General features: G+C 47.7%; 3 protein-coding genes across 3 annotated transcripts in view; all 3 read right to left on the reverse strand.

Moving 5' to 3' along the window:
- Positions 1-2952: 2952 nt before the first annotated feature.
- LOC103586564 (butyrophilin subfamily 2 member A2-like) overlaps positions 2953-22144 on the reverse strand; it is a 78331-nt gene continuing 59139 nt past the window's right edge. The window contains exon 9 of the mRNA XM_008567858.1: positions 2953-3578. Within this exon, the coding sequence (XP_008566080.1) occupies positions 2953-3578 (626 nt within the window). The remainder of the gene's footprint in view (positions 3579-22144) is intronic.
- On the reverse strand, positions 7300-12592 carry LOC103586558 (butyrophilin subfamily 2 member A2-like). The gene is made up of 4 exons (XM_008567855.1): positions 12270-12592; positions 11340-11540; positions 10079-10426; positions 7300-7751 (listed from the first exon to the last, which is right to left on the reverse strand). Exons 1-4 carry the CDS (start codon positions 12352-12354, stop codon positions 7300-7302), a joined length of 1086 nt encoding a protein of 361 aa, XP_008566077.1. The 5' UTR covers positions 12355-12592.
- LOC103586559 (butyrophilin subfamily 3 member A3-like) overlaps positions 17538-22144 on the reverse strand; it is a 5958-nt gene continuing 1351 nt past the window's right edge. The window contains 7 exon segments of the mRNA XM_008567856.1: positions 17538-17593; positions 18328-18354; positions 18775-18801; positions 19698-19724; positions 19813-19833; positions 19993-20193; positions 21940-22144. The exon segment at positions 21940-22144 is cut by the window's right edge and continues 28 nt beyond it. Of these exon segments, the coding sequence (XP_008566078.1) occupies positions 17538-17593; positions 18328-18354; positions 18775-18801; positions 19698-19724; positions 19813-19833; positions 19993-20193; positions 21940-22144 (564 nt within the window).

Below are 22144 nucleotides of genomic sequence, written 5' to 3' on the forward strand. Positions count from 1 at the left end.
AGGGTGGATATTAACCACAGCTTGCTAACAGAAAAAGGTCACAAGATAACTTCAAGACAATGAAGGGATGGTTCAGATCTTATAACCTGATTCCAGGACAAAGAAGCACCAGTTGATCACCTGAGACATGCTGACAAAAGGAAAGGACTGGCTGACCTCTAAAAACGTTTCCTCCCTGCCTTTTGGACTATTGATTTAAGCTTGCTGATACAATAAAAATAGTACCCCAAACCCCCCTGCAGAGAAAAATCTAAATAAAAGGCATTGTCTCATGCTCAACTGGGCTCCAGCTGCAACACACTGACGGCCTGCAGAGAGAACGTGCATATTGATGCATTGAGGTCTCCGTCTGTGTTTGTTATTTTCGACGACCCTCTCCTTCCCTTATTGGGTACCCACCCCTCACTGAAGCTGGACTTCGGCAGTAGCAACATCTTAGAATGTAAAAAAATAATAATAAAAATAAACAAATTTTTAAAAAATACAAAACATTTACTATTAGGAAATAATACAATAAGCAGAAAAGCTAAATAAGTGAACATATTCATGACAACAGGTTTTATAATTGCTAAAATTGGGAAGAAAACAATACATGCTAAAATATATTTTTATATTAATTAAAATAAATATGTTGTTAAAAAGCAAAAACAAACAAACAAAAAACAATTCAGGTATTTCAGTATGTTACAGATTCTTTCCATAATATATCCATTTAGTTGTAATACAATTTTGGACTGTTTAAAAACTTTTTTTCCCAAAGGGCCGGCCCATAGCTCACTCAGGAGAGTGTGGTGCTGATAACACCAAGGCCACAGGTTTGGATCCCACATAGGCATGGCCAATTAGCTCACTGGGTGAGTGTGGTGCTGACAGCACCAAGTCAAGGGTTAAGATCCCCTTACCGGTCATCTTTAAAAAAAAATTTTTTTTAAATAAATAAATAAAAACTGTTTTTCCCCCAGTTTTACAATTGGATTACTGAATTGTCTAATATCCAAAATACCACCATTTTGGCCAGCATTTACAAAGCCTGATTGTGTTAGTCTGGGTTCTCCATACAAACAAAACCAACAGGATGGATAGACATGAATACAGATAATATGGATACAGATATATGTATAAGTACAGATACAGATATAGATATATAGGAGTGGATATATTAGGGGAATTTGGTCACATGATTGTGGAAACTATGAAGTCCCACAACTAGAGACCCTTGGATGCCAGTACCAGTGCTATGAAGTCCCACAACTAGAGACCCTCGGATGCCAGTACTTGCCAGTGCAAGTCTGAAAGCCTCACAGCACAGAAGCTGAAGAAGTAAGTCAGTCAGAGGCTGAAGGCCTGGGAAACTGAGGGGTGAGAGGTGTTGCTTGTACAAGTACTGGAGTCCAAAGGTTGGAGAACCTGGAGTTCTGATGTCTGAGGGCAGGAGAAACAGGGTGTTTCAGCTCCAGGAGAGAGGGGGAGAATTTGCCTTTCCTCTGCCTTTTTGTTCTATTCAGGCCCCAAGTGACTGGATGGTGCTCAAAATAGAGGGTGAACCTTCACCATTTGGTTCATTGACTTACAGGCCCAAATCTTTCAGAAACATCCTCACAGACACACCCAGACATAATGCTTTACCAGTTTTCTAGGTATCACTTAATACAGTCAAGGTGACATATAAAGTTAAACATCACACACCACACTAATTCAATACCAGGATCTTCTGTCTTATTTCTCAGATATGGTCTGGGGAGTCCTAGGGGATCTCTGATATACTTTCAAGGGGTCCACAAGGTTAATGCTATTTCCATAATTATAATAAAAACATTATTTGTTGTTTCAATCTCATTCTCTCACTAATGTACAGGAAAGTGTTCTTGAGTCTCAATGACCTGCAATATCCCCACAGATTGAATACAAAGGCCATGAGGATCCAGCCATCTTCTGTTAACACAGATATTCGATTTGGGAAGTTAAACATGCCACACTTCTCAATAGAATTTATTTTGCCTTGCCAACAATAGTTGTTTTTCATAAGAATGCTATTTAAACTATAGTTTATTAATGTTGTTTTAATATAAATTAAAATATTTATTTTTAAAATCTCTCAGTTTCAATCTCTAATGTCATAAATATTAAAGATAGAACCCAAATTTAAAAAAAGCTATTAGGGTCCTCAGTAATTTTTAACGTCTACAGGCATATTGAGACCAGGAATCGTGACACCACTGCTGTGCCAACTGAACCTGAACCCTGTGCTAGACGTGGCCCAGGACTCACCTGCTCCACCAGGACCTTAACCCTTAAGCCATACTCAGTGACTGAGTACCGATGCCTTCCTTATTTCAGGACATCAGAGGCAGGCCAGATCTCGAGAAGTCCTTCTCCTTCATCCTCCTTCATCCCACTTCTAGGCCTGGGGGGCCTTACCTTGTGATCTGGAAATCTTTGGGGTTGGGTGGAAATGGGCCATCAGCTCCTGGGCCACGTAGCTGTCATGGGGAGGCTTAAACATACTCACAGCCTTGGCTCCCTCTCAGCTCTCTTAGGAAAGGTCCCTTTTCTCCAACTGTGACTTCATGTGTGGTTTCCTCCTTCCCTCAGGAAGCTCTGTGGTCCCCTCCCTCTTCCCACATTACAAGGGTCCTGCTGCCCTTTCCCCAAGTCCACGCTGTCTAATGCCAACTACAGCTTCAGGCTGAGTGTGTCGCCTGGATGTGAAAGCAGCAGGTTTTCAGCCTGTCACCTTCATACACTTTCCTCCTGCATGGGAGCCCTGTGGCAGCAACAGCGTCCCTCACACTGGACCCTGCCCCATGGCCTAGTGAGGGGAGAGCTGGGGCTGCTCCTGCAGAGGGTGAGAAGGAGGCAGCTGAAGATGTTCTCTTGTGTGACAGAGGGAAGAAGGGCCCGTTTTCCAGCAGGGGTTGCTGTGCAGATGAAGCTGAGGTGGCCATGGCTTCTCTATGTTTCTCTGACTCCAGGGCATTGGTCCTGTGGGCGGTTGTGGGTCTTTGCCCTGTGAAGGATGAGGCCGTCCTCCTCGGGTACTGTGATCCCATAGGCCCCTGTGAATGCGGGGCAGATGAAGAGGGGGCTGTCATCAGACCCCAGCCTGAAGAAGGGCCTCAGGGGCCCAGAAAAGACTGAACGGGGACACGTGTAGATGTGTGATCTGTCCCTCATGTTGTAGAAGGAGACATCTCCAGCTTCGTAGTCCAGGAAGACGCCCACCCGGCCAAGGCGCTCTTTCAGAGGGAGGATCCTGTCAGGGGATGACAGGGCCCGGTACTGGTTTCCAAACATCTCCAGGGTCCAGAAGCCATTCTGAGGGACCAGCAGGGCCTGTCCTTTTCTCTCAACACCATCTCTACAAACCCCCACGGTCCACATCATCACGTTTTCAACCTCCACCTCCCAGTAATGTTTCCCTGAAGTGAAGCTTGCCAAGCCCAGGACACAAGGGTGACAGTCGAATCTCTCCGGGTTGTCAGGCACCCTCTGCTGGGAAGGGCCCCGCCTCACACTTCTCTGGTCCTCTGACAGGTAGAGCTCAGGATGAGCGGTGTCTGGATCCAGCCTCACATCAGCTGCAGAGGAAGACTCAGGATTAGACCTGGGGTACCCAGAACCCAGGAGATTGTGTGATCCCTGGTCCCCAGAAAGGTCCCAAAAAGCTGGGGCAGGATCCCTCACGTGGCCTTTTCCATGAAGACAACTTTATCCCAGGAGCTCACAGTCTAGGAATTACTGAGGCTGCACCTCAATCTCTCTAGAGACAGGAGCAGTGCCCTCAGGCAGAAGAGAATTGGGGTGCCAAGAAATCAAGAAAATTAGCAAATGAGCCCAAATTAATGATTCCCACTTTCTCTCAGCATTCTCAGATCTGTCCTCTTTTCTAGTGAGGATGTATGAATGATCTCCGGACCTCTCTTTATTAGAAACACTCCGACTTGGTTTAAGTAGCAAAGACGGTTTATCTATTGCTTCCCCCCATGCTTAAATCAGTTAAGGTGAGTCTCTCACTACAGTGTCCTGGGAGATACAGCATTTCTTCAATGGTCCCCTGTATTCATTTAACCAGGGGACAACTGAGTTAAATAACTGAGAAGGGTACCCTTCAAAGGGTTATAAAGGATAATAAATATCCCCAAAAGCCAACCTATTTCCTAAGAGGTATGTGGGGCATACATAGGAGGAAATATTTCCATCCAGTTTTGCTTTAACAACATGGATCTGAAGTCTACAGCTATAACCTTTCTGGGTATAAGAAATGCTTCAGACCCTGGACATTCTGCAGACCTTTCTAATCTACACATATTATTAGTCATTCAGTCTGTCTTTCTATTGTGTTAATAAGGTTTCCTCCTTTCCCCAAGTTGGTATATCTGATTATAACAACTAGTGATTGTGCCCCAAATTAATTGTAGCAATTTTGAAATTCACCTAAAGAGGGAAGATCCGTGTGTCATGGGAGCAGGTAAACCCTGGATTCTTTGGTACTTATGTGCGGAAGGTGACAAATCATGAAATGCAGAGGGCTCATTAGGAGTGGTCAGTTGGATTCTGAGCTCTCCACTCGCCTGACCCTCTGCCTGGCGGGCTACGTGTAGAGCACAAGTGCATGTGGGGAGCAGGAAGGCGTTTCTGGCTATTTATAAAGCTTTGAGTCAGGTTTACTGGGGAACCTGATTGCATTTTCCTCATTTGGGTCTTCAATGACAGAGTCTACACCAACTCCCAGTTTATAAAGAGCTAAGCCAGCATTGTCCTCTTTCAAATTAATCCAGAATCGAAGAGCAATAACTATAGAAATGGAACTCTTCAGGAGGTTCACTATGTATGGGGGACCTCTGGTAATCACGTATTAAATTATTCTATAAAAGGCTATTTGGTTAGCTCACTTGGTCAGAGCGTGGTGCTGCTAACACCAAGGTCAAGGGTTCAGATCCCCTTACCGGCAAGTCACCAAACAATAATAATAATAATAATAATAATGGACGGATCATGGGAAGTAAACTGTAGGGTTGATTAGGAGCTGCAGGAATCCTTGACAGGAGAGCTGGGATCCAGCGCAGGTGGGACACTGCTGGTGAACCGACCCAAGCACCCTACAGCCCCCCACCCAGCCTTGGGCCCCTGTTCATCTGCTCTAGGGTCCTGTTGCCTGCCTAATGGGGAGAAAGCTCAGGGTCTGAGGGTATGTCAGTTGCGCTCACCAGCATGTAGGAGGGTTCTTCTCCACCCTGCAAGGGACAGACACAGAGGTGAATGTCATGAGATAAAAGCTGACCAAGCAGAACACACTTCATGCATTGAGTGGTTCGGGAAAGGTTAAACTTACGCAATTCTTCTTGAAGTTGCTCTAAAAAAGAAACAGAAGCAAAATAACATCCTTAACAGAAGAACGGAGAGAGGCTGGGTTTGTTTTAAATGATGCAGGACTGACCCCTTTCCGTCAACAGCACTGTCCCCTCCCCCATGCCTTGGGAACAGTAGGAAACCAGAAATGACACAGGACCAGGTGGCTGGACAGTACCACTACTTTTCTAGGCTCGCTTTTGTCCAACAATGGGCATTGTGCGTAGCCAGGTCAGTGAGTGCAAGGTTTGCAGAGTGGAAGACAGAGAGCCCTGAGGGACCAGCTACTGCACAGAGTTCCACCCTCGCTGCTGCCGTGATGCGTGCCTCTGCTGTTCCCAAGCTTCCACCTGTCACAGCTGTGTCCCTTCTATGATGGTGACTTGTCTTTCCACTCTATTACCTTTCATTTCACGTTCTCTCTCTTTTTCCACATGTTCTCTCCCCAGTTCCTTCCGTGCATTTTCTTTCTCTTCACGTTCAAACTCCCTTTCCTCTGACAGAATCTCTTTTTCCCTGTGGAGTTTCTTGATGAGACAGACGCTCCCAGCCAGGAGGATGATCAGAATAGCCAGGAAGACAGCCAGGGCCACTGTCCAGGGAGATGTGTGGGGCATAAAGGATTCTGAAAAGTGAGCCAGAAAAAATTCCACTTAGCGAGAAACAGGAGAGCCGGGCTGAGGGCGCCCCTCAGGAGCACATCTGAAGAGCTCCCTCAGGTCCCTGCTCTGTCAGCATCTGCCTCAGACCTCAGATGGAGAAAGTGACGCTGGCTCTGCCCTGTCTGACCCCACAGTGACTGCCAGGGCTGGGACCCAAGAGATAGAAGAGCAGAACCCTCTGGAGTCAGCATGGGAAGGACCGGGTAATCACGGCTCGTCGGGCATGCTGAATCACCACAGCCAGCGCCTGGGAACAAGCCCCATCACCCCGTGCCTGGAGAGTGCAATGCCCTCCTCCTCGCTGTGCCCGTACCATCTGCATCATGTCAATGCTTCGCTCAGAACCTCCAAAGCTTCCCATTTCTCTCAGACTACAGGCCTGAGTGTGGCCTGTGTTGCCTCATGTAGTGTGGTCTCTTAGCTTCTGTGAGTTCACTTCTTCACATTCCCTGCACTCATTCCATTCCAGCATCACCAGCATCCTGGCTTGGACTTCCTCAAAACCAGCAGACATGTATCTACCTCAGGGCCTTTGCACGTGCTATTCCTGTTCCTGGTTGCTCAGTTTTCCTACACCTGCCTGGCTGATCCCTTGACTGCTCAGTTCCCATCTTCACAATGATGTCTTCCTGACCATGCTGCTAATAATCGCACACTCCCTGTCCCTGACAATTCCTAGCCCCGCTTGCTTGATTTCCTATAGTATTCGTCACCATGTGATATAATTTGAACTTTAATTATTTAATCACTTTTTAAAATTAATTATTTCATTTATTTATTTCCATGCATTCCCACAGGACCCCCTGTGAAGGGATGAAGGAAGGAAGGGAAAGAGGGAACAAGACACAGGAAGGAGCAAAGGAAGGATGAAGGAAGCAAGAATGGACCGTGATGGTGGAGAATGACAGGAGATCAAAATGCCAAATGAATTGTGAGATCTCTGAGGAAACATTACATTGTACGCTTTCCTTTGTCCCTTGAAAATGTGAGCTCCATGGGGCTGCAAACTGGGTGAACTTTGTTCAGTGATTTATCTCCAGTTCTGGAACAGTGCCATGAACGGAGGAGATGTGTGTAAAGTACTTGTTGAGAATTTACGGATGTCTGTAGACGGGGAAAGGAAGGGCTTTAATAGACAGCACCTCCAGGTGTAGGTAGACACCCACCCATACCACACTGTGTTTTCTCATGTTCTGGATGTTTAAAAATTGTTGTGGCCCAAGGACTCTATCAGGAAAAAGATCAGATTTACCCTCAGAGAAGAGGCTCCTACTCATGTGGTCTGAGACTACTGGATTTTCTCCTGTGACAGGGGGCAAGGCCTCAGCTCAGCTTTAGCCTCCAGCTCTTCAGGGCCCAGGACCCTTCCCCCGCACCCCCATTCCCCATTCTGGGCTTCAGTCTGTCTGCTGAGGATCTGCCTCCACAGGCTGAGTCTCCAGAGGGCAGAGAACTGACCTGGGATGAAAATCATGGTTTCCTTCTTCTGGCCAAGCAGCGTGTTGTTGATGGAGCAGGACATGTTCCTCACGGAGGAATCAACGATGATCACAGCCGTGGTGACCGTGAAGAGGCCATCTGCGTCCGCCGTGTAAGCCTCCTCCAGGGCGGGCATGACCTCACCATCGGGGTCCCTCCACACCACACGGGGCTCGGGGTACCACCCTCCAGATGTGCACTCCAGCCGGATGCCCCTGTCCTCGTGGCCCTTCATTTCAATGAGGGGCTTAGATCCCAGGCCTGAGGGGACAGACCAGGCTCAGCTTCAAAGGCAGGGGTGTCCCAGCCAATCTGTCCTAGAGCAGCTCTTAATGGTGGGCATCCAGGGAAGGGGGAGAGAGCAAGTGGGCTGCACCCAGCCAACATGGATGTGCATGTCCCAAGCGTTCCCACAGGACCCCTCTGTGAAGGGACAAAGGAAGGAAGGAAAAGAGGGACCAAGAAACAGGAAGGAGGAAAGGAAGGATGAAGGAAGCAAGAATGAACCTTGATGCTGGAGAACAACGTGACACTACATGGGAAACAAACTCTGAGCTCCATGAGGAGAAAATCACACTGGACACTCTTCACTGTGCTCCACCTACAGGCCCCATCACAGCAGCAAGCGTCTCTCTGTCTATGATAAATGCTTGTTGTTCAATTTGTTCTGCCAAACACTATCATTTTTTTCACTTCTGGGGGGGTGTGTCCAGTTTAACATGAAAGGGGCAGGTTTAGGATTTCATTTTCTCCTCCTGGGATGACTTCTCAGTACACGGGGTTTCCTAAGTCTCTAGAATAATACAGCAAGGACAGACACCTGCCAGGGTGACAGAATATTAAGAAACCTTATGACAAAAGACAGTGTCCCTTCTATGCAGGTTCAGGTCTTCACAGCACCACCGCTATCTACTACCCACAGGAGCTGGTGCTTCTTAGGAGAATGGATAGAGCTGGCCTGCAAAGCCAAGCCTTACCCTGATTCACAGAAGTTTACCCCCCAGGGGCTCAGTCAATTAGCTTATTCAGTTATAGTCCTTTGAGAACATCAATGTGTTATAAAGATCTGGATGCTCCTGGGATATCCTTAAGATGACTCTGTGACATCCTCGATGTCAGAAGATCCTCACTAAAAACCCTAGGAATCCAGACTCATCCTAACTACATTCTGTCTTTAACACAACCATTAATAAAAAAGAATACGTGGTGTGAGAGAGCTGCAAAAGCATGGTGCTGGAGGCCCTTCAGCCGTGTGTGACCATCCAAACTTCCATTGAGTAATTCATGGGTAAAACCTACCCAACAGGTTGTACCAAAGACAGAAAATTAAAACAATCACTTGTCCAGTGCTTCCTGTTCAATGTGATTTCGCCAAGAGAAAAAAAAAACAAAAACAAAAAACACCTAGTTTCACATTTAAAGGCTCACACAGAAACCCTGAAGTAGAATAAGAAATAAAATAACTTAATTACAAAAAAGTTCTACAATATATTTCACACTGTTCAATAAGGGCAAGTGGGAGACAAAAGACTTAAGGTCAGAACCAGTCACCCAAATGATCCAACAAACAAAAAATCCTAGGACAACCCCATTCAGAGTAGGACAGGCCAGAGCAAGGTCATGGTTACAGGGAAAGAATAAAGGGTTCCTGCCACACACAATTCATAACGGGCCAACTGGTAAGTACTGCTTCAAACAGGGTGAGGACACAAGGGTCAAAAAAGCCTCCTTCCTTCATGTTCTGTATTAATTACATACAATATTGCCACTGTGAGCCACAATGATGGGGTCTCCTACCAGTTATGATTTGAGACCCCCTGGGTAGGTCACACTGTCTCCAAACCTCACTTCCACTGATGGACCGAAATACCACCATTGATTTTTATGTGTCTTAAAGGATTTTCCAGTCTTCAAACATTTCCTTTAAAGAATAACATACTGACCCCAGGAGTGAGGCCATCCCTTAAAGCCATTGTAATAAACTCCTGGAAATACCAGTATAAATGCTGCTTCTACTTTGAGGTCTTGACAAATTCCTCCCAGCCGAATTCTCGTTCATTTTGTTGGTGGGGCCACCAGGCCCAGTACATAAGTTTGCCTGTGTACTTCATTTTGCTTTAATAAAATCATCCATTTAAATGTCAGCCACTCTCACTACAATCAGTGTTTGGGGGAAGGGACAAAGGCAAGATGAATATTTATCAACAACTGGACGTGCACATGTCCTTTTCTGGGCAGTCCTTGTTTATTCCACTTGGCAAGTGCAATGCCTGACAGTGCCTCCTGTCACTCTCAAGAGGGCACAGTTTGAATGATAAGGCAGGTACAAGAATAATCTGCAGGGATTAACCACTCTCTCCTGCCCAGGGCCTCAGCTGAGATCATGTGGGCTTCTCAAGCAGTGATGCCCACAGCTTAGCAGGGAAAACCCACTCATGTGGCCTTTGGGCAGTAAGCAGCCACCCTCCCCGCATAAAGGGCATTCCAGGCAAAAATCTGCTGGTCTGCAATGGGCCCAAGATTAAGAGAGAAGGTTTCCTCAAAAGGAAAACTGTGCAAAGGCAACAAAGCAAGATAAAGTGACGCACCTGCCACCATGAGGTGCAGGATGGCCTCATCATAGGACCTGCCTTCTTGGAAGTAACAGCGGTAGAAGCCGTCCTCCTGGGCTGTGACGTTGTGTATGACCAGGGCCACACTCCCCTTGCTGATGTCTTTGCTCACAAAGGTGGTTCTTCCTCGGTAGTCCTCCATCTGCTCCTCTGCTCTCTCTAGCCCACCCTTGTACACCAGCACCGCCGGGGAGAACTGCGACCGGAACCACCGCACCTCCATGTCCTCAGCATTTTTCTCGGGAGACAGGTGGCAGCTTAATGTGATGTTGCCTCCCACCATGGCCAGGATTGGATCTGCTGGTCCCACGACAGTAAACTGTGCTGCCCAACAAAGGGGAAGAATCAGAGGGGACACCAGGCATCAAATATCTCAAGCAGGAAAGGAAATGGATATTCCGGGGGACACATAAATTCTTTCCAAGGCCACAGGAACTTCCTGGGCTGAGGAAGGATTTGGGGGACCAGTAGCCGTGGCTGACCCTTGGGAGCGGTACCTATTGAGGCTGCTAATGCTTCATTAGCAAAATACTGAGGAGCTCACCCTGATCACCTCTAGGACCTGTGCTCCCTAGGACTTTTCCTCTATTTCCCAATCTAGTGCAGTGCCTGAGTGTAGCATGAACTTGAGCTGCCCAATAGGGGAGCCACAAGCCTAGTTTCAATCAAAATGATCTGAAAGTGTAAAATACACACAAGACTTTGAAGTGAAAATTTTAAAAAGTTGAGCTGAACACACCTCTCTTAGTACTGGACAGATCATCTAGGAAAGAAATCAACAGAATAACTATTACTGTTTCAGAAAGAGAGAAGAAATCGAGGGTTATCAGAGGTGGGACAGGGAAGGGAGAAGGGTATGGGGAGAGACTGGATAAGAAATATAAAGAATAAGTATGATTTCTAATAATAAAAACCACTCTGACGGGTTCTAAGAAAAAATTAAAATTAAATTAAATTGAATTAAATTACAAAATGCTAAATTTCCCATGTGTAATATTTTGTAGTAAAATAGACTTAAATGTAGATCTTTAGTTGCAGTTAAATGAAATACATTCTTAAAATTTACTTTATGGTTCTGTTTACTTTAAAAATAAAAGGTATAAAAATTTTTTTTTTGATAATTTACAACTATATACGCAGCTCGCCTTTGTGGCTCTCAATGCATTTCTTTTTTTTTTTCCCCCTTTTTTTTTTTTTTTTTTTTTTTTTTTTTTCGTGACCGGCAAGGGATCGCAACCCTCAGTGTCGCGCCCGCTCTGCTCCTCTGCTCTCTCTAGCCCACCCTTGTACACCAGCACCGCCGGGGAGAACTGCGACCGGAACCACCGCACCTCCATGTCCTCAGCATTTTTCTCGGGAGACAGGTGGCAGCTTAATGTGATGTTGTCTCCCACCATGGCCAGGATTGGATCTGCTGGTCCCACGACAGTAAACTGTGCTGCCCAACAAAGGGGAAGAATCAGAGGGGACACCAGGCATCAAATATCTCAGGCAGGAAAGGAAATTCTTTCCAAGGCCACAGGAACTCCCTGGGCTGAGGAAGAATTTGGGGGACCAGTAGCCGTGGCTGACCCTTGGGAGTGGTACCTATTGAAGCTGCTAATGCTTCATTAGCAACACATTGAGGAGGTCACCCTGATCACCTCTAGGACCTGTGCTCCCTAGGACTTTTCCTCTATTTCCCAATCTAGTGCAGTGCCTGAGTGTAGCATGAACTTCAGCTTTCCAATAGGGGAGCCACAAGCCTAGTTTCAATCAAAATGACCTGAAAGTGTAAAATACACACAAGATTTTGAAGATTTAAAATTTAAAAATGTTAAAATTCTCATTTGTAATATTTTGCAGTAAAAAGCATTTAAATGTTAATTTTTGGTTAGTTGCAGTTAAATGAAATATATTATTAAAATTTACTTTATGGTTCTGTTTACTTTTTAAAATAAAAGGTAGAAAAAAAATTTTTTGATAATTTACAACTATATACGCAGCTCGCCTTTGTGGCTCTCAATGCATTTCTTTTGGGCAGTGCTGGTATAAATTTGATGAACACGCTCAGACTAGAAGAAGAGTCCACAGGGCTGCAGTCCTTCTTAGCTCCTCCTCGTTGCAGACTGCAGAGCTGGTGCTGCTTTCTGAGAAGGTGACAGGAGCAAGTGGCCTGCATCCCTACCTGAGACTCGGGCAAACAGGCTGAGGAGCAGGGAGAGGAGAAGGGCGGCCGGCAGGGAGAAGGGTCTGGAGGCAGCTGGCTCCATAAGCACAAGGACGGAGTCACCCCGGACAGGCAGGGACCAGGGCCTAGGGGTGCAGAGGAGGAGAAGTCAGCAGAGGAGAAGAACTAGGCAGAGCAGACTGGGCACCGCAGCTGCCATCTACGTCAAACTCGCCCGTCACCATGTGGTCGCATCAGCGCCCTAACTTCCGGCTTGGGCAGCCTCCTTGGTCCCATGGTTCAGGTACCTCCTGACAGGTGGGTTCCTGAGACGCGCCATGAAATAAGCCACTAGCACCACGCGGCGGCAGGCGGTGCCCGCCCTCCTCGGCTCACGTCTCTCGCTAGAGGGCAGTTCCCTCAGTTGTCACTTGACAGCTTCCGCACTCCCTCCCTTCTCTTCTCCCCCCCTGTCAGCCAGGCCGGGCACCCACCGGGGGCTCCCCTCTCCCAGGGACCCCGTTTTTCCTCCGCAGCAGGTTCCCGGCCCCCTCCCGCCCACCCCGGAGCTGCAGCGCTTCCCTCCCTTTCCTGCCTTCTCCAGTTAACCGCGCGTCTTCCTCTGCCGACCCTCGAGGACCATTTTCCGGTCGTCTCTTTCCTTCTAACGCTCCCATGAGCACAGTCACCACCAGGGAACAAAACGTCGGGAAGACGGAGAGAAAACTTTTCTTCACCTCCCATCAGTCGCGACGTGCAGAGCTGCGGGACTGAGACCTGGGACCCGTTCACTCAGTGTCCCGTGTCCCAAGATTTCCTGTTAATGGTTTGGAGCCCGGGATTGGCCGGCTGTGGTCAGCCAGCCAATGGTGTCCCTGAGCCTTAATTGTCACCAGTTACTGGGTAGAATACACAGAAGTAGTTTTTTAAAAAAAATCACAAGCGAATAACCTTTTGCGATGATTACGTTGTTAAATTTCCTTTTACTTCTTTACACACAAGGCACTTTTTGTTTTTTGCGAGGCCTTTAGGTCCCCCGCGGATTGTGGCGTTGTTGCCAACCACGAGTAGAGGCCTCTGTTTGCCCTAGTGTGTGTGGTGAGATGATGAGGTAAACATAAGCAGCCTTCTTTGCCAAGCCAGAGGAATCTTGTTCTAGTTCCTGGCTTTGCAGGGGAAGGATTGCAGGGATCAGGCAAGGGCTGGGAAGGGGTAGAGAAGGAAGTGAGACAGCAGCTGCAGCAGCTGTTATGAAGACCTCATCACTCATTCACAACTGTTGGGTAAGAGAAGCTGAGGATATTGAGCGAGAGTCAGAAACCCTTTCCCTCAGGCAGGTGGTATTCTAGTGCAGGCAGGAGATGGAAGTGGACAGAGACTTCCTAGTTGGGCTTAACATCTGCCAGAAGATGGTCTGGTTGGGCCCAACCTGCACACACACCCACACATACTCTCCTCCCCAACATGCCCCACAGACTCCAATCCAAAATCCAGGAATAGATTTTCTCCATAATAATCATCCTAAGTCTCAGTTCTCAATAGTCCCCTCAAGTGTCCAAATGCTTCCTCGGAGTCCTACGATCCCCTTTTGATTCAACTCAGAACTGTGCAGTTGACCCGCTAGCAATGGATCCCCCTTGCTTGTGTCCCTCCTGCACCTGGGGCCAGCACTCCCTTTCCCATGACATTCCCCTCGCCTGACCTGTTCCTTCCATTTTTGCCTCTTGAGATCCTGCCTGGCCTTGATGCCCACCTCATTCAAGAACACTCAGGATGTTCTCAGCCTCTTCTGACACTCACAGTTTCTCCTGTTTCTGTACTCTGTCCTGCATAATTGTTATTTAGGGAACAATTGTTATCTTCCCAGTAACTGGAGTGTCTGTTTCTCAGGACAGGTATCTGGCGATGTCATTCCTCTCTCCTTACAGGGCCCACCCTTGGCTGTGCACTCAGTTGTGGTTCAACGCACGCATGAGAAAGGTGTGTGTAGGTCATTTTCCCAACAGCATGACCTTGTTTCTTGACTCATCTGGCACCAGAGCCAAGAGCAAGGTGGCAGCAGGATCAGGCCACCCATGGTCAGTGGTTCTTGGACAGGGAAGGAGGATCAGAAGGACCCAGAATAAGTTACCAAAGCAGGTTCCTTCTCTACTCTGCAGAGGGAAATCTTTGATTAGAATAAGCTACAGAAGGCCCCAAGAACTGATTTTTGTATTGTGCTGACCCTTTAACTATCTGTTTCTCATATAGCAGCTTCACTCATCGCCTGATGCTTCTGGTTTAAAATTAAAGAGGCTTCTGAGTTCAGCCACAAATGAGAATAAAAATGTAGTAAGTATTCGATCACCCCATGCAGGACTGAGTTGCTTTTGAGAAGGCACAGAAGAGGAGACCATAAGGGTCAAAGAGTCTGGGCACCGACAGCTTTTATCTGAAGAAAATGAGGCCCAGGCCTTCTGAGGCCATTTATGCCAGATGCACCCAATGAAGCCAGGCCTGGGCACCTGCCACGGCTGGCCTGAGCCAGAGGAAAACATATGTTCTGAGCAGGAGAAGGGTCCACTGCCCATGCAGTAGTTAGCAAGAGACCGTGTCCAACTGGGGTGTGCCCCATTGGGTGGTGAGAACCTGACCTAATCATTCTCTGCCTTGGGAGGAGTCAACACAGAGGGAGGGTCACCTTGGTATGGTTCTCCATGGACCTGGTGGACATGGCAGTACTGCAAGAGCCCAGAGTGACTTCTGATCCCCTGTTCTTTCCGAGAAACTCTAATTTCTTTTTTTCTTTTTTTTAGGAGCTGGTCACTGTGGGTATCCAAACCCATGACCTGAGTGTTACAAGCCTATGCTCTATCTAACTGAGCCAACTGGCCAGCCGAACTCCTATCTTTGAAAGCAATCTGTCTCCATCTCTTCCTGTGAGTCACCTCCAGCCATGGAGTCCTCCCTTTGAGGCCCAGACATACTGGAACACAGAACAAACATTTCTACTCTTACCCATTCAAATATCATATTCTTGACTCTCAGAATCCATGAGCATAGTGAAACAGTGTGCAAACTGCTAATTTTTAGGGCTGCAGCAATACTACCTGGTACTTTTACCTTCTCAGAAGAGAAAATATCTCACCAAACACACAGCAGAAATGATAGTGGGCCCCCAAAGGAACCAGACACAGGAGAGTTGCCCCAACTCTTTCCATCTCCAAGCTGTCTGTGCACTGCTGCTTTGGTCTTCTCTCTCTGCAGTCCAACTTTGATTTTCTGGACCACACTGTGAGTGGAATATGCCTTCCCACAGCTCCTATGCATACCTGCTACAGGTGTAACTGGTAAGATGTCACACTGGGATCCTCTAGCCTAGCCTGAGTCAGGTGTACATCCCACATCCAGTCCATGTGTTAGGGCAGCAGGGCCATGTGATATGGACATGTGTTGGAAGAAAGGAGGTCACTACTGCTGCATGGTTGGGGATGGAGGCATCCCTCACCATGGAAGACAAGAAGGGCAGACGGAATTTAGTAGGTACTCACTATGTTCACAGCAGGGCCCTGTGAACAGATGCTGTTAATGCCTCATCCCATATCCTCTTGGCCCATCTCAGTTCACCCATAACTGAGGCAGGCGGTTTCCTGAAAGGATAACAACTTCAGACCTCATGAGGCCTGCCTTCTTCTACCTCTCTGGGAGCCTTCTCCAATTCCAGTGGTGTTTGCTTTCTTGCAGATGCATGGTCCAGCCTGGAAGTGCAAGAGAATTAACAGCTCCAGGGGCAAACTTCAGCCAGTTCAAGTGAAAGACGATGGGAGTTGTGAGTAAATTCTCCACTCCAGGCTCTCCAACCCTTAGGAAGATTTTGAGATTCATGTCACAATTTCATATGGTTTCATAGAGAGTCCAGGGTGAGATTGAGCCCACCTATGTACATGGTAAGGGGCCCATTAATAAGCCCATTATGCCATTTCTTAATTGTTTTTCTGTCTTCTGTGTCTCAATTTATTTCTGCACTTGTGTTTCCAGGGATCACTTTCCAAGTAAGTGTGGCTGAATAGTGCCCCATCCCCCAGTGATGCCCACTGTGAAACTTATGAATATGATATATTACATGGCAAAATGAACGTTACACATGGAATTAAATTATGGACCTCAAAATAGAGAGATTATCTTGAATTATTTGGGTGGGTTCAATCTAATCACACTCAATCTAATCAACTTAATCTAGTCTTTAAAAGTAGAAGGCCGAAGAATCAGAAAGTGAAAGAACAGGGAGAAATACAGGGATTGAGAGGGGCTCAGTCCGTGTTTGCTGCTTTGAAATGGAGCACCAGTGGTGACCTGAATGACTTTTCCTTTCTGCATAGTCTCTCTTTCCACACATCCAAGTGATGGAACATCATTGAGCCTTACCTGAAGCATTTCCTTACCTGAAAAGTGGGGATAAAAGTACTAATCTCTAGGGCTGTATAAGTCAACAGTGTAACTCACTAAGACCAGGGCAAGGCACAGAGGATGCACCTGACTGGTAACTGGTGCCATGCCTTCTCTGTGCTAGGGGCTATGTTGGGGGCTTTATGTGCCCCCACATCCACCCTCTTCTGGGCCCCAGGAATCTGTCCTGTATGGACAGAATGTCTGGGCTCACTTGTCCTCTGGTTTCCTGTTGGGTGTGGCCAGTGTGAGGCGCTGGCAGAAGACTGGAAGGATCAGATGGTGTTGCTCTGACAAAGGCATGACTCTTTGGAGGCAGCCTGATTTTGAGCTGCAGTTTCCGCTGGCCTCCAAGAACTGCCCACCTCCCCATCCCTCCAAGCCTAGGGCTGGAGACAGCTCCCCACTGCTGTGAGGCCTGGGACACTGCACTTTCCCTCGCTGGTTTCCCTTGACCCTGCTTTCTCCAAACCCTCTTCAACCACTTATTTTGAATATGCCATCTTTCTTGCTAGCTTTTCGGCTAATACATACTCCTTCAGTCTTTACCTTAGACCTCCCAGCATAGGAGGTATGATCATCATCTAACGATGTGGAGGCCAAAGCTCAGACACATTAACTCATCACAGGACACGCAACGGCAGTAGGTGGCATGAAGCCCTGGAGAGGCAAAGTTCCCTGTATGCTACCTTCTCCCCTTGGCGTTTCCCATCCTCATCCCCTGCAGGGTCCTGCAGCCTCCCTCTCCCCCTCTGCCATGCCTTCTCTGTGCTAGGGGCTATGTTGGGGGCTTTATGTGCCCCCACATCCACCCTCTTCTGGGCCCCAGGAATCTGTCCTGTATGGACAGAATGTCTGGGCTCACTTGTCCTCTGGTTTCCTGTTGGGTGTGGCCAGTGTGAGGCGCTGGCAGAAGACTGGAAGGATCAGATGGTGTTGCTCTGACAAAGGCATGACTCTTTGGAGGCAGCCTGATTTTGAGCTGCAGTTTCCGCTGGCCTCCAAGAACTGCCCACCTCCCCATCCCTCCAAGCCTAGGGCTGGAGACAGCTCCCCACTGCTGTGAGGCCTGGGACACTGCACTTTCCCTCGCTGGTTTCCCTTGACCCTGCTTTCTCCAAACCCTCTTCAACCACTTATTTTGAATATGCCATCTTTCTTGCTAGCTTTTCGGCTAATACATACTCCTTCAGTCTTTACCTTAGACCTCCCAGCATAGGAGGTATGATCATCATCTAACGATGTGGAGGCCAAAGCTCAGACACATTAACTCATCACAGGACACGCAACGGCAGTAGGTGGCATGAAGCCCTGGAGAGGCAAAGTTCCCTGCACGCTGCCTTCTCCCCTTGGCATTTCCCATCCTGATCCCCTGCAGGGTCCTGCAGCCTCCCTCTCCCCCTCAGCTGTACCCTTCATGCCTCCTCCTTCCCATGAAGGTCTCTGGAAGCCCAGGACAGCAACCCTCCCCAGTTCCCTGGGCTCTCAGCAGGAAGGGCCCTGGACTTAGGCACACCTTTCTGATTGGGAACTAAAGCCACCCACCGAAAACTCTCCTACTTGTGGGGACTTTCCTTCCCCAAATCTCAGGAGTTGGAGAAGAAAAAGGAATAGGGCCCATGAGATTGCTGGGCTGCAGTGATTCACTCACCAGCTTGGAAGAGGGCGTCTTTCCATTCTGAGAGGAGGAGACAGACCAGGAAAAGGTCAGTATTTCTGTCGTTGCCCCCACCCCATTCTCCTCATTAAGTCCTGTCTTTCCCTCTTTCTGCATAATCTCTCCAAGGCCCAGCTTCTCTCCTCCATGTCTCTGATGGATCAGGGGTGGCGACTTCTCACTAATGGTGGACTGTGTTCCCCCTGTCATGAGGGCCATGGGCTACGTAGACAGGCTTTGCTGGGGGGTGAGCAAGTGGTCCAGAAGGGGGAAGGTTCTCTCAAAGCCTCTGGAAGAGCAGACGTGGAACCCACAGAAAATGAGCGTTTGGTTTTGATCTCATTATTCCTAGTGACAAAGCCAATGGGTCCCTTCAGAGAAAAGGTTGAAATGTTCAGGGCACATGTCCCAGGAAACTCAGAGAGCTTCGGGGTCACTCACCAGCATAGGCTGAAGACTTCTCCCCACCTACAATGGAAGAAGCGAATAGATGTCACCTGGACTCTGCCATGTCTAGGTCATCCCCTTTCCCTTCTTTTTGACCTCCCCCCTTCCCTACCTTCTCTCTGTGCATGTACAAGGCTCTCCTCCCCTCTCCTCCTTCATTTCAAGTCAGGGAACATCAATGGCCCCCTAGTGATGCCGCAGGCACCGTGTGAGTGTCTTCCCACCTGTGGTCCGGCTGATCTACTGTGTGTACCTATGCTCCTGTATCTGGGAGAAGGTGTCGCCATGTCTATGTGTGTATGTGCAAGTGTACAAGATCCATCTGTCTCAATCTGTGCTATTTCCTGCCTCCTTCTGAAAAGAATTTGGGGAACTTAATGAGGAAATTTGTGGGACTAATTTTCGAAAGCAGATACAATAAGTGTGTAAGAACTGAGTCACTATAGCTACTCCTGTTTACGAGGGACAGATTTCACCCTCCATCTTTTCCGATTTTTCCCTCTCCTTATAATCGTCCATTCTTCATTCCTTCTCTGCGTCTCACAGAGGATGTAAAGCAGCTAGTGCGGATCCTGGCATAGAGAAGGCACCTCATCTGTTGTTCCGTCCTTCTCTCCCCTTCACTTTTCAATTGTATCCTGCATTTTCCTCTGTGCTTTGTGGGGCTAAAGAGTTGTGGTCCCCTAGAGGAGAGAGATTGAAGGCCTGTGCTCTCCTTCAAATAAAATCAAATAATTGAAATAAAAGGAGAAAAAGAGACACTCCTGGGTGTCCCCCCAAACAGCCACACCTATTTTCTTTCCCACAGTAAAAGGATCTGGGGTCATTTGTCAACCCTGGGCAAAGGGCTAGGGCTGGAAACTACCCAAGCAGAGAGTCTGAGATTACAATTGTGAGAAAATGTCAGGGCCACTCACGAGTCATGTACTGCAGTTTTCTCCACTCTGCAATGGAATAAACAGGAAGAGTCATCCAGTGGCTTAAAGCAGGGATAGGAAGCCACACCTGGTCTCTGGGGAGACGGGAACTTACCGAGTTCCTCCTGGAGCTTCTCTGGAAAATAAGCAGAAACAGTCATGAACTGTTAGCAGAGAGGGGACCTTCTGGAAAATAAACCTTAGCAACTACACAGCGCCTGGGTGGGGATGGGGGTGAGGTGTTCGGGCGCAGGCCTGAAAGCCAGGGGTTCGATTCCCTGCCAAGGCCAGATACCTCTTGCCTTTCGTTCCTGCTGCTTTTCGACCCAAGCCTTTTCCTTCTCTTCCTGTTCTCGCTCTTTCTCCTGGGACAGAGCCTTTTTCTCCTCCTGCTGTCGCCACAGGAAGTAACCGGCCCCTGCGAGAAGCAGCAACAAGGCCGGCAGGGTCGCTGCCAGGGCTGTGATCCAGGGCTGGGCGCTCCTGAACAAGGGGCCTGCAAGGGGACAAGGGGACGAAGGGCCTGGGCTGTGGGCAGTGGGTGGGACACGCCCGCCCCCTCCCCAGCCTGTGGGTCCGGAGCTTCAGCTGCTCACCCGCTTGGGGGGGCCGCTCATTTACCCCATGAGAGCAAGTCATGTTTCTCTTCCTAAAGGGTCAGAGCACCGTGCACGTGCGCCTGTCGCACGGATAGCGAGTGACATGAGCGCCACGAGCATGGAGATACTGTCTAATACCCAAGTCTCTCACCACACAGCCCTCCTCCTCTCTACCCCATCGATTAGCTTCTCATTTGTCAGCTTAATATGATGGTGAAGAACATAAACTGTGGAGCCAGAGGGCCTGGGTTCTAATTGTGACTCCTCCACTTGACTAGCAGTGCGACCCCGGACTAGTTACTTAACTGTGTGTTCCTAGTGTCTTTATGGGTAAAGTGAGGGTAATAATAGCACCTACTCCTGACGTTAGAGGGGTGAAATGAATGCTTAGAAAGTGGTTGTCATATAGCGAGTGTTGTATAACTGTTAAATTTAGAAAACATAAATAGAAATATATTCCTACTTTTCGTCTTCTTTACACTACAGATAGCATTCTATGTTCATTGCTCTGCATCTTGCTCTTTCTGTGCAAGGTGTATCTTGGAAGATTTTCCATATTAGTATAGCGAGAATTTCTTTGTTTCCATTCACACCTGTGCAGTATTTCCTTGTATGGAAGTTCCCCATCAGGAAACATTTCCATAACTTGTAACTTTATACAATCATAATGCTCTAAGAAATAGCATTTCACATGGGTCATCCTACACAGAGGCAATCTGATCTGTCAGATAAATTCCCAAAAGTGGAATTTTATTTATTTCTCTTTGGCCGTTGGACAGTACAGGAATCCAATCCTGGAGCTCATATTATTAGCACCATGCTCTAACCAACTGAACTAACTGGCCAGCCCAGAATCAACAAATATGTCGTCTGGATAGACACTGGACAGCCCCCAATACTGGTTGTGCTCATGTATATCAAAGATAAAACAATTCAGGACTTGCTGGTAAGCTCAGTTGGTCAGAGCGGGGCATTGGAACAGCAAGATCAAGGGTTCAGATCCTGGAATGGGCCAGCTGCCAAAAAACAAACAAAAAAAACCCCCCAAAACCAAAAAACAACAAATTAAAATAGCAAATGCCTAAGAGTTGCTGCCTCCCCCATTCCGGCCATCAGCATGTGTTATCAACCAACTTAGTTTTATTTTGCCAATAACATGAAAAATTCTTTAATATTCGTTTCTCTAATGAGTGACATTGAGAAACTTTTTCTGTGTTATTTCCTTTTCTGTAAGCTAATAATTCATGTTCTTTGCTAATTTTTCTATTATAGTCTTCTAAACCTCCTTCTATTTCAAGGAGATTAGCTTGTTCTTTATGATATGAGTTGTAAATACAGTTTTCCCCCATTTTCTCATTTGACTTTGCAAAGAACTTATCTTGACCATTTCTATCCAATTCCCTTTGCCTGTAGCAGTTTTGGACAGGAAAATTTCAGTAAATGTTAGTGGCATAACCAGATTTATGGAGGAGAGAAGCTCCCTTGGAGGAAGGAGGAGGCTCCAGGTCCCTGCTCTGGTCCTTTTATTCACTGCAAGGATCCAGGTCAGCAGGAGAGACTCACACGGGGGAGAATCACACGCCCTCCTTCTTTCCGTAGCCACAGTCCAGCTCAGTATACCTGAAGCTAAGAAGGGTACCGACCTGCGATGGAAATCCTGGCTGTCTTTTCCTGGCCGAGGAGGGAACTTCTGATGGTACAGGATGGCCCCTCCCCAGAGCCACGTCTCAGGACCACGGATGCTGCCACTGCATACAGTCCTGCTTCGTCTGCAACCACAGGCGCTGCCACAGCCGGGATGCTGTGTCCCTTGGCATCTCTCCACTGTATTTGGGGCTGGGGGTACCA

This window comes from Galeopterus variegatus, unplaced genomic scaffold (assembly GCF_000696425.1).
Source record: "Galeopterus variegatus unplaced genomic scaffold, G_variegatus-3.0.2 Scaffold351, whole genome shotgun sequence".
In the NCBI taxonomy this organism is placed as follows: Eukaryota; Metazoa; Chordata; class Mammalia; order Dermoptera; family Cynocephalidae; genus Galeopterus; species Galeopterus variegatus.